Source organism: Camelus ferus, chromosome 27, assembly GCF_009834535.1.
Source record: "Camelus ferus isolate YT-003-E chromosome 27, BCGSAC_Cfer_1.0, whole genome shotgun sequence".
In the NCBI taxonomy this organism is placed as follows: Eukaryota; Metazoa; Chordata; class Mammalia; order Artiodactyla; family Camelidae; genus Camelus; species Camelus ferus.
This window is the reverse complement of record NC_045722.1, coordinates 4781597-4794094: the sequence shown is the minus strand read 5'-3', so window position 1 is coordinate 4794094 and position 12498 is coordinate 4781597. Positions and strand designations below refer to the sequence as shown.

Sequence of the window (12498 nt, the reverse complement as noted above, 5' to 3'; positions counted from 1 at the left end):
CTCTTGGTCATCTTGAGTTTCACAGCAAGCTTCGGCTCACTCTAGTGGCCTCTGGACCACATTCTGCCTTCATCTTTGGTTACATGTCCTCCTTTCCATTTAACTGCTTTCCATTCTTCTTTAATAGAGGGCTTCCCAGGAAGCCATTATCAGTTTCCGGCCACTGCCTTCTTTTCCTCACGGGGACCACTTTCATTCCTAAGAGCCTTCCAATCAGCCTGAACAATTTGCCACTTAAGAACACCGCAGTTCATCCTCCTCTGAAATGTGGGAAGCTGCTTCCTGAAGATCTAGTTCCCCTGCTCTCCCCAACTCCCAAATGGCCTGCCAGTCTCCAAGTCAGGATTGTGCCTGGGGCCAGCCTTCAGAAATATTCCCAGCTTGGTGATGGCCCTGTTCAGGGGCTCCCCCCTCCCTCTCAGCTCTACCCTTTCTTTTCCTCTACATCCCCCTCAGTCTCAGCCCCTTTATACTGCTTCCCCCTGACTCCTGAGGACCTCCAACCGGGTGTCCAGGTAAACTTCCCGCCCTGGTCAGTAGCCCCTGCTTGAGATCCTCCCTCTAAGCTCCTCTCCTAGTCTCTCAGTCTGTCCCTCTCTGGCTACCCTCCCAGGTTACAGTCATTGATAAGGAGCTTCTTGGGGTCAGCATCTTTACCTAAAGAGTAATGTGAAGAGTATGTAATGAGCCCATCCTTCCCAGTGCCCCTCCCCTGACCCCTCTGAAGCAGCCGTCTCTCCTTGGCAGTGACCCTGACCCCAGTGTTATCCGGCAGGCCCAGGCTAGTTTTTCTGGTTTTAGAGGGATGTCACTTGATCTGATTCATCTGCCTTATTGGCTTTGTTCTTTCAGTTTCATTCATGCTGCCAAAAAGACCTGGGAGGCAAGGACTAGGCTCTGGGTTTGCACACATTAAAAAAAAAAAAAGCATGTTGTGTTACCTTCTGAGACACTAAATAACTTAAGACTATCCACTCATTCACCTTGGCCTTTCCCCCAGCAAATGCTAAGAAGCCTTGGCAGGGCAGAAAACTCCTGAGGACAGAAAGCCTCCTCAGCTTTCTCTTACACCCTCTTGGGTCCTGGCAGGAGCAGGGCTGGACATTACAACAATCTCCTGCACACTACAGAGTTCCTGAAAGGCAGCTCTCTGCTTGGACCCCTGGCAAGACCCCTGCCAACAGCTTTTACGTCTAATATTTTCAGCCTGAACCTCTGTGAGATGTGTGATGTGACCAAGGCTTGGCCGGACCCTATTATTAGGTGCCTGCATTTTGCCTAACATTTATAGAGATTCTTTCCTGAAACCAGTTGGCAAATCTGGTTTCCTTTTCTCTGCTGAAGATGCATCCGAGTCAGCGAAGGGAAATGGAATACAGAATTTGGAAGGATACCCCCACTTCTACTTACAGGCTCCTAGTCTGGCCCAGGCTGCTCCTGGGGCAGACATCAAAGGGGCCTGCGGAGAAGCACTTTCACAGCTACAGGACAAGACAAAGCCCATGGCTTGAATTTCCACCTCCAAACTCATCTCTGTCCTTTATTCACTATAAACATGAGCCAGTAGCACCCCATCCCCAAGATATGACAACCAAAAATGTCCCTGGATATTGTCCAGTGTCCCCTGCGAGGCAAAACTGCCCCAGCTGAGGACCACTACACTACAGAATCATCCAGCAGAACTCGGTAGTGATGCCATGTCACACCTGTGCTGTCCAGTATGGCAGCCTCTAGCCACATGTAACCACTGAGCACTGGAGGTGTGGCTGGTGTGACAGAGGAACTAAATTTTTGGTTTTATTTAGTTTTAATAATTTAAATTTAAATTTGAATGTGGCTAGTGGCTACCATGCTAGATAGCACAGCTCTGGTATATACAACTAAAGGAGAGCCCCAGCTGGAACCCCAGCTGAGCAGCCTGAAAAGAGCAGGTGTTTCTAGTAGGGCCTTTGAGGTGGTGCCACAGGAGGCTGATGAGGACTCTGAAGAGAAGCACCAGCCATGACTCAACCTGTCACAAGGCAAGGAACCCAGGGCTTTGGTGGCTCAGGTCTCCAGGCTGACACACGCAGCAGAAGACGCTGACATGGGGCCACCCAGAGTTGACAGTGGCAGTGCCCGGGGCCTGCCGAGAAGCTAGCATGCACCTGAGCATGGGGGTGGCAGGTACACTCTGGGTACAGTCAGCACATGGGGCTGGGAGCTGTGGCCTCATCAACAAATCCCCGAGGGAGTCCCAGTTGGCTGAGTGGGTGTCTCAGTGGCTCACAATGATGTTTCCACTTGACAGACACTTGCTGAACCTACTACATGTATGGAGCCAGAGCTGGTAAGGGCTCAGCGTTTCTAACAGGTGCCTGGCCATAAAGCAAGGCAGCAGACAGGCAGGAGTCCACAGCTGCCTAGGGATTCTCATCCTCAGGGCTGTGGTTGGGTGGAGCAGAGAATTCCCATAATCTGAGCTCTAAGATCTGCCCTCCTCAGGTTCACTTGCTGACAGCAGTCAGGAAACCTGGCCTCGAGCCCCAGTTCTGCCAGCCCCTTGGCTGGGGGGATCTAGGGCGAATTCTTCCTCTCTGGCCTGGTTTCCCCTTCTGAGCCAGGAGCCATTTGGACCACAGGGCCTCCAGGGCCCCTCCAGCTCAATGTGCCATCCCAGCTCTTGTGACCCTTGCCCTTTCCCACCAGGCTCTGCCATTCTTTCCTCTGCCTCCAAACGAGCCTCCTGGGGGAGCTGGTATTCTGGTCGCATGGCCCTTCCTGCCATTCATGCAGGACCAAGCTGCCGATCCCTCTGTGCCCTTCCCCAACTAGAGAAAATTCTCACAAATGGAACTAGAGAAGCCGACTGTAGAAGCTCTCCATGAGGACATTGTTCTGGAGTGTCAGGGAAGGACCCTGGGTGCAGGACCCCTCAGCCCAGGGCTGGCTGCCTCTGGCCAACGGCCTCCGGAGCTTACTCCCTGAAAGAGCAGGCCAGGGAAGGATGGGGCCAGCCAAGCCAGCGGAGGCCCAAATAAGAAAGCCTCAGAGAACTACGGCTGAACAGACCAGCTTCCACAGCAGGACCACAGAACAGGCAGGTGGTCCCCACCCGGAAAGAAAGAAAAACCTCAAACCAGGCCTTGTTTCTCCCACTCTCTTTCTTTGGTGAGCATTAAAAAACAAAAAGCATAAAATTACAAAGAATGTTTTATAATATCTCCACTGAAAGCTGCCCTGACTTTAAAAAATAAAATAAAATAAATATACACAGAGGTCAAAAAATCAAAATTGAATAAAATGACACAAAATGCAAGCCTCCCTTCCTGACCCATCTCTCCACAAGGGTAGCCACCTCCAGGGGGAAGACTGTGGGCAGCAACTCAGCTATGTGAACACACAAAAGGAATCACACTGCATGCCAGCAGCTGGCAAACTTTTTCTATAAAGGGCCAGACACTTTTTTAGGCTTTGTCACAACTATACTCTGTAGTAGCAAGACTGTAGCCAGAGGCAATACTTAAATGAATGGGTGTGGCTGGGTTCCAATACACTAAGGACACTGAAATCCAAATTTGATGTAATTTTACGTGTCACAAAATATTCCTCTTTTGATTTTTTTCAACCATTTAAGAATGTAAATGGTTTACACTGGTATGGCTCGCAGGCCTTACGAAAACAGGCAGCAAGAAGTCTGGCCTGTGGGCCTGGTTTGCTAACACCTCACTCCTTTCGCTTATATCCTGAGGATTGTCCCACATCACACAGAGACCCATCCATTCTCCTGACCCGCTGCCTCAGAATCCACTGAGAGGCTGAAATGTAACCGCACCACAGCTCTCTACTGCTGGACGTTTTGTTTCAATATTATAAATAATGCTATAATGAACATCCTTGTACATCTGATGAATTTTCTTACCCTATGGGGTTCAATCCTAGTGGTGAATCAAGGGCTGTGACCATATTTTGGTTTCCTCTAGATATTGCCGAAAGAGTCCTCCAGAAAAGCAGACTTTACTTCATTCTGCGTACGAGCAGGACCTTCTTCCTTCACCCTTAACAGCCCTCAATGTCCTGACAGGCATGCTGGAAACCTACCCTGCTCTAAGCCCATGTCCAGCCAATTCCCTGGTTGGGAGATTCTCTCCACCTTTAGAAACCCTCCTCTGGCTCTCAGCCCTGCGGATGCCTGCCCAGCAAATGCTAGAGAGGTGTCTATCTTCTCCACAGCGAGAAGGGAGCCAACCAAAGGGCAGAAACCATCAAATTTACGTCTGACAGCTCAGACACAAGCGTGGCCCAATTATGTGACAGTTACTGAACTGCCAAACAGCCATTGCTCCTGCATTCCAGGAATTTCTCAGGCTGCCCTTAGGTCCTACTCTTTTTTTTTTTAATTTTTTAAAAATTTATTTATTTGCCGGGGGAGGTAATTAGTTTTATTTAGTTAGTTTTTTGATGGAGGTACTGGGGATTGAACCCAAGACAAGACCTCATGCATGCTAAGCATGTGCTCTACCACTGAGCCATACCTTCCCCCTAGGTCCTGCTCTTTTTTGCCCTCACAACTAGAATCTTCTACCACTCAGGCCAGAAGAGGCCTTGGAGATGTATCATCTGAGTACCCGGCGCCCACTTCATTGCAGGGATAAGAAAATTGAGGCCATAAAGAAGACCTGACTTGCCCAGAGTCCCAGTGTGAGAAATCCTCTTTGCACAGCGGCCTCTCTTGAGGAAGGGCTGGCCCCCGCTGTCCAAAGCCCCCCACCTCACATAAAGCTCCAGGCTTCTTTGCTAGTGGCCACTCTCCCCACTGCTGGTCTGCGAGGTGTAAGATCAAATCCACCCCTCCCCATCACCCTCTCATAGTCTCTGTGGTCTGGCTCCAAGTCCGCGGTCCCCTGGGAAGCCTGGACACACTGGTGAATCAGCAGTTCTGAGCCAGGTCGTAGAATTACCCCACTCCCTGCCGCCCACAGCCCAGCTGCTTGTTTGCTTGTCAAAATCTAGGGATCCCTAGGGAGCTCAGGAAAGCCTTGAGCATGTGAACCCATGACTTAGGCAGAGGGCTGGGAAGGACTGCTCCAAGGGACAAAGACTCCTCATGGGGGTGACCCAGAAGGGGGACAGTGGGGAGTTCAGTACCATTAGGGAGTGTGGGGAAGTGCCAGGGGAAAGGCCACTGTCCGGGGCAATACAAGGCAAGCAGGGATCCCCCTTTGGTGACCAACAGCTCATAAGGACCTCACTGAGCAAACCTAGACTCTTTGGAGAGCTGTCTGCCAGCAGGATGAGAGGAATGTGGGCCCCTCCACATTAGCAGATGGCCGGTGGCTCCCACAGTTCTTCCCACATGGACCGTCTCACTAGCCCGACACCCCACGCCACACGTGGCTGCCCCAAAGGACACGACAACAAGGAGAAAGGAGAGGATGAAGGACAGGAAATAAACACTGTTAAGTGCTTCCTTGTGCCAGGAGCTGTGCTCAGATGCTTGACAACAGCCTGAGGGGATGGGTGGCAGGCATCATCTTTATTTTAAAATGAGAAAAGCAGGCTCCCAGAGACTAAGTCCAGGAGTCTTCCCTCCTAGGTCAGTGCCCTTCTGGCTGCCTGACTTTCAGCTTCAACTCCAGCCAGAGAGGGAGAGCCAAGTCCCATTCCAGACACGGCCTGTCCCCCAGCAGCGGCTGGACTCAAAGGCCTAGGGTGGGCTGGAGAGCCTCGCTGCTTCAGGCAACCCTCTCCTCACACCCGTATAAATGCTGGCTGTGTGGGATGGCAGGAAGCGGTGGAGTTGCCGTTTCCCTCTGCTCTGAGGCTGCCCATCTGTTTCCTGGGATAGGGCTCCCTGCCCCCACCCACCCTCAGTCCGGAAATTCACTTGCTATGGGGCTATGGGAAAAGGGAACTGCATGGTTCCCTCCCTCCCCAGGGGGCGGTAGCAGAGGCTGTCGCTGCAGCAACCCCTTCCAGGCCTCCCACCCTCAAGGCTCTAGCTGGCCAGCTCCTACCAGTGGTTCTGGGGACGTGAGGAGGGGACAGGCCAAAGGGGTTACTGCCCCACCAGCATCAGGGCCCAGCCTCAGAGCAGCCACAACACTCCCCTCCCTCCCCTCTTCTGGCCTGACTGGCATCCCTGGCTGCCTGCTTCACTGCTCATTCCAGCCTGGAGGGTGGGGTGAGGGGGTGACTTTCTGGGTAGAAGTTTGTGGAAAGTTTAAAAAAAAAAGAAAAAAAAAGAAAAGAAAGCTTTCCCGCCCGCCTGTGATCTTGACATGGCCATCTACGAATGAGCACTGCCCCCTGCTGGACCCTTTAGGTACACCCACCTGTGCCACCTTGAGTCAGGAAAGCAAGGAAAAGGCACAGCCTGGGTGCCAGCGGCTTAACAACACCTTACAAAACTAGTGTCCAACAACACAGCAGTGTCAAAGGCAGCCTACGGTTCCACAGCATGGTCAAGATTCTCTCCTTAATCGAACTTCGGTCAGGCTCCTTTGAGCCACTTTTTTGACTAGGCCCATCCTTGGGCTTCGTCCTCCAAAGCAAGATTCCTGCTAAGGTGGTTTGGCCAGAATCACCCACCCTCAATTTCTGACCAGCCTGGATATCTCATCAGGCTCCCCGTCCCCCAAAATCCCCCAAATGACATGTGATCACACTGTCAGCAACAATACTGTCAGGATGGTCTTGCCAAAATCCTCCTTACCCCCAATGTTTCCCCTTAGTAATTTTCCATCCAAACTGACCCCCATCTGTTCTTTGGCTGTAAATCTCCACTTTTCCCTGATGTATTCAGAATTAAACCCAGTTCTATACTGAGGTCCTCTTTCCCTTATTGCAATGTTTTTCTGAATAAAATCAGTTTTTCCTACTTTAACGACTTCTGGTTTTTCTTTAATACACCAAATGAGTTTTAAAAGGAAGGGAGCAAAACCACATGGGTTGAGGCAGGACAGGAAGGCTTTTGTGTGAAGTGTTTGTGCAGAATTTGGAAAGGTAGAGAGAAGCAGGGAGGGCAGCACAGCCTGGCAGGGACTGGGCCAAAGCAAAGGTTGTTGGGGTGGCTTTGGGGCAGTGGGAAAGTGACAGACCAACGAAGGGCGGAGGATACCAGACAAGGAAGAGGGGCTATCACCTGCTTGCTTTCACATTGTTTAAAGCCTTGAAGTTTTCCCACAAAAGAATCTGCCCCAGAACCCCAATATATAAAACTGATCAAAGTTGAGGTGATATTTCCAAGCACAGGGTGTTAAACTCCCCTATCCTCAACACAGTTTGGTGACCCCTGGGCATCTCTGAACACCTGAAGGAGCAGTTTGACACCAAGAGCTGCAGGTAACAGGGAGCTCTGAAGGTTCCAGCATGTTTGGACCGACAGGACAGTCATAGTATCTAACAAGGAAGGAGGATAGAGCTGTGGTGTCCAGGATGGATTGAAAGCAGAGGCAGGGAGCCCAAAGCATCAAGGGGGCACTGAGAACTCACCGCAATTCTGCAGCCAGCCCTTCTCCTCTGCCAGGACCTCAGGGAATCTCAAGGTCAGTGTTTGTGAACCCCAACCCTCCATTCACCACAGCGTTCCTTTCCCAATCTCCCCTCATCCTCTGTCTATACTATCTAATCTAGTTCCTAGTTATAGTGTCCCTCTGGTCTCTGTTTCCTGCGTCCCCCATATACCAATGCCCACAGAGGACTCCCACAAACACCATGATTAAGAAAAAGAAATCCCCATGAACTACACAAAAATGGGCCGGCCCCAAGAACATCAGCTCTCTAACGCCAGAGGCTGCCATGCTTGTCCAGTACAGATACTCACACCAGGAATGTCCAAAAGCCTTGACACCAAAAGAGGCAACTTCAGGGCTGCAACACTCCCAGTGACACCCACGAGGACATGGAACCGTCTCTCCTCCAAGGGTGCAGCAGCTGAACACGTGGCCTTTGGTTTCACGTGGGGTCTGGTGGCTTCGAGTCCTGGAAGCCCGCCACAACTGGGCTCCATAAAGCTCTGTTAGGATTTAGGATCTGAAAGCAGAACAAGGGGTGCCTGCTTCATTCATACATTCGACCAAAATATATTGAGCGCCTGTGTTAGACCCTGGGGTTCCTGAGGGGTCAGCAGTCCCAGGTTCTGTGAGCACACAGTCCAGAAGGCCAGTGCCGTGGGGAAGGTCTACACTAGGGCTGTGCTGCCCAGGAGTAACTAACCGTCTAAGGAAGTCAGAGACCAATGAATGGAGTGGAGTGGAGTGGGGTGGGGTGGGGTGGGGTGGGGTGGGGTGGAATAAAATAAAATAATAAAATAAAATAAAATAAAATAAAATAAAATAAAATAAAATAAAAAAAAAAATAAAATAAAATAATAAAATAAAATAAAATTCAGGTCGAGTCCTGCAGGACGAGGAAGTTTTCCCAAGAAAGAAGGAAATAACTTTGCAAGAAGGAGCAATCTTGCAGAGGTGAAGAGGCCTGAAGGTGGGTAGCAGTTTTGGGAAATACAGAGTAGCTTAGCAGTGAGGCTGAAGTGTGATGAGGGGAAGGAGGGGGACAGGAGGTAAGGCTGCAAAATCAGGTCAAGGGCTTAGTGTCAAGACCAGTGAGGGCCAGGGTGAGTTTTCATTTGAGAAAGACGGTGTGGGGGCAGGTGACAAGTATGGAGGGGGCCCTGGTAGTGGAGAGACTGGAGGGGGCAGGGGAAGGAGCCACTGCAGTGGGCCAGGCTGAATTTAGAGTGGCAGGACAGGATAGGCTCCAGGCACGCCTGTGAGGTGGATCCCTAGGCAACAAGGGGGCTTGGGTGCCCCAGGGAGCTAAGAGATTTGCCTGTCTGACCCCATTCCCACGGATTAGACTGGGCACCACCCTACAAATCCAAGGCCGAGACAAGCAGAATAAGGATGAAGGCCACCACATGAAATCAGTAGCTCGGTCTCTTCCTCTGTCCTCAGATGTTGCTAGAAGTGAGCGTCCATGACAATGTGGCTGATGGACACATGAAAACCTACACTCTGGCCCACTGGGCCAGCAAAACATACTCACTCCATCAGCAAGAACCACATCTAGCACCAAGCAAAGGAATTGTGGAAGACACTGCTGCTGCCTTCAGGATATCTGTGCATGAACTGAGAAGACAGGAATCACACCTGAAATCATTTGCAATGGGTCTTTCTCTGGGAGGCACCTTTTTGGTGATCACTGATTCAATCTGTACATTAGTTTCCTTGCCTCTCCCTCTCCACTTTCCCACCACCACTGCCACAAGCAAGCTCCCTAAACATGTGATCAGGTTTAAACACCAACCACCAGACAGGTATTGGGCCCTTGATAGGTCCTGAACATCTGCTGCATGAATAATAAATTGTACCCTCTGAAGCAGAGTGGGGCAGAGAACAAAAGCCTGGCCTGTGAATCAGAAGCCCTAGGCTCTGTCCAGGGTTGTGCTCCTGACCTGGAGTGTGACCTTGGCCCAGGGTAACTCCCTCCCTGAACCTGTCTCTTTGTCTGAAAGATACAAAGATAGGACCAGGTGATCTCTGAAGCTCCTTCCAGCAGAAACCTTCTGAGTTAATGCATGAAAGACAGGGGACTCTCTGTACAAGGGGATCCTGGGAGATGCATTTAAAAAGGGTAGAATCAACAAGGGGAAGGGAGACCAAAGCAGACCCCGAGGAGGAAGTCGGGTGAGTCACCCAATGGCACGTATGTGGTGCGCGCACACAGGGGCTTCCTCTTCACTCCACAGGCCCCTGGGCTCCTTAAGGCCTTTTTGCCCATTATTTGCCTTCAAGACTCAGGCACACGCCCACATGAGCTCAGGATCATGTTTGGGTCCATTATCCTACTCCTACCTGGAAGGATCTCCCAGGAGCCCAGACTCTTCTCAACAGAGGTTAAGCACAGGCCATAGACCGTAGAGCATGACTTCTCTCAAAGTTCTATTTGCCAGAGATCTTAATCTCTGCTCTATGTCAGGGCCTCAGCCAGGGCCACACTTGCCCAGAGCAGAACTGGGTCTGTCTACTCCAGGGCCTGGAGAGCCCTGTTAGCAACCGACAAGGTCTAGAGGTTCCATCAGCCAGCTTCTTCCCAGAACTAATCAGCATGCTAGTTAGCATTCACAGGAGGTGATAAAGGGGAAACTTACCTGCCAGGTCCCAAACCTTGACCCTGCCCCACCCCAGACAACTGGTGCTAGGACAGGTGATTCCTGCAAAACCAGAAGCTGAATTTAATCTCTGCAGCCCTTGAACCTGATATCAAACTGATATCATTCCTAAGGAATAGGTTACTGAAAGCAGTCAGATAAACTTGGGGCAGGAATCCATGTTGGTGACTTTAACTCCTTCCCCATGGCAGGTGGTACAGCCCAAGACTTACTATGTAGACTGCTGAACAATCTTTGTTAAGGACCAAAGCCTACCTACCTTTCTAGAAAAAGGGAGGGGTGGGTGGTGGGTGGGTGGGCTAGGAAGGGCATATGTACTTAAGGAATAGAAAGTGGATAATCTGACCAACAGCTGAAAGCAAAGTCAAATCAGTTCAATCTGACAGTTCCATGGAGGGTGAAAGGTGGCAGGAGTTCTTTATGTTTACTCTCAAAAAAAGATAAAATCCGAAACCAGTAAGTCTGTTTACTCTACCCAGGCCCTGTTAGAACCATCTATTTGCAAAGCCAAGGTACTGTGGACAGCACCTCATTTTCCTGGGCTCTGCTGGACTCACAGGAATTCTTGAGTAGCAGAAAGAGTTGGCAGGCAGAGAGGTCATGGGGCTAAAGGCTGTGATTACTGTGATTACCCAGGGTACCAGCCATGCAGGTAGCCACAAGCATGCAGCCACAGCCAGACAAATGGCAGCTTCTCTTGTCCTTTAGAAAGACAGGGCCAGACAGAGTAGAGAGCTTCAGTTTGTGGCAGGCTTGTGACGTGTAAGTCTCTTTCTCTGATGAGTTTAATTAGGGCAGAGATAAAGGTTTCAGAAATACCTGCGACTCACAGTACAGGCACCTGTGGAGCCAGGGCAGAACCAGAGCTAAAAAAGAGCCAGCTGGGGTATGAACCCAGCCCAAGACAGGAACAATGAGGAGCGGGAGCCTGGGACCAGGCAGAACCAAACTCAGGGGTGGGGGCAAGGGTGAGTGGGTGGGCAGGGATTCATTAAGAGCTTGAATCCTTTAGCCTAAAGTCAAAGTTCCTCACTACTGGCCCAAGGCTTCTGCTCTGGCCTCATCTCCCACTAGAGGCAGGCATGCTTGACTCTGCTGCTCCTGGAATCCCGTTAGGCACCCCTTCTCAAGGCCACATGTTGGGGATATATAGATACATATTACATTCATTCACATTCATTCACACACACACACACACACACACTAGCAAGGGAGTGTCACAGTACTGCCACCTCTCAGCCACTGGGAGAGATGTGGAAAACTCCTGCTCCAAGACACCCACCACCTTCCCACCTTGCAACTCTCTCCTGCCTATTAGCTGGCCTGGGCCTCCAATACTTCAAAAGACAGTTTTCTCTGACAACAGTTGGCCTCACTCTCATTTTTAAATGCCACTCAGCACTTTTAGGGGAGCTAGGGGATAACTGTAACATCTCAGGGCTTTCCTTTCTCTATTTTTACCAACTTGTAAAGTATAGTTTGTACTTTGGACAGCCCCCATCCCTTTTTGGAAGCAGGCTCATGGGGGTTTTTGGTCTTTTAAGGCAAGCGTTAAGTGTGGGGAACTGAGAGGGCCGCCTTTTAATCTAGATTAAACAGCTCCGGACAACCGCAGAGGACCACAAGCCGGGGTGGGAGGGCACAGAAATCCCCCACTTCAGGCGGGAGACGGGAAAAGGTCCCTAAGGCTCCGGTCCCACAGCCTCCACCGCCCTGACACACTACACAGCCGCACACCCGCTGCGGTGAGCAAAGCTTCTCGGGTACCGATAAGAAAGTGAGGTCACACGTACACGTACACACGGAAAATGAGGTCACGCACACACAGCCGCGGACCCGAAGTCGCCAAAGAAACTTCTGCAGCCTCCCGCCCGGTCCGCCGCGAGAAACCAGCCTCCAACAGCCCCCTCGACTCCTCACCCGCGCCGGGCGCTTCTCGGGAAAACCCTCAAATATCGCGATATCTCAGCCGCCCCTCCTGCTGATCCTGACTAGCAACGTCACCAGAGCCTACGGGACCGCACAGCCTTCTGGAAGTCGTAGTCAACTTCGCCTTCTGGGAGTTGCAGTCCACTTAGAGGTGTACTGCCTCCTCCCCTCTCCATCCCCAGCCCACACTGCTCATCACTGCGGCACTCAACACTGAATATTTACTGAGCCTCTTCTGTTTTAAGTGCACAGGATACAGATATAAATCGGACTCTTCCCTGCTCTTGAGACAAACAAGGACACACAAAAAAATTAAATAAGGTGCAGGAGGAAGCAGAGCAATTAGAGGCAGGGAAGCCCTCTCAGAGGAGTCACTTGAGGTGAATCTTGAAGGATGACCAGGAGCTTAGATGAGT

The 12498-nt window shown here is 51.0% G+C and overlaps 1 protein-coding gene across 7 annotated transcripts in view; it reads right to left on the bottom strand.

The window, feature by feature from the left end:
- Positions 1-12167, bottom strand: part of PPCDC (phosphopantothenoylcysteine decarboxylase) — a 47291-nt gene extending 35124 nt beyond the window's left edge. For 2 of the 7 annotated variants that reach the window (XM_032469334.1, XM_032469329.1), the window contains exons 1-2: positions 11947-12108; positions 7805-8013 (exon numbers count right to left, since the gene is read on the bottom strand). In XM_032469334.1, coding sequence (XP_032325225.1) covers positions 7805-7990 — 186 coding nt within the window. In that variant the 5' untranslated portion in view covers positions 7991-8013; positions 11947-12108. Of the gene's footprint in view, positions 1-7804; positions 8014-11946 lie in introns of all 7 variants that reach the window. The other 5 variants (XM_032469333.1, XM_032469332.1, XM_032469335.1 and 2 more) reach the window with 5 other exon arrangements.
- Positions 12168-12498: the final 331 nt, after the last annotated feature.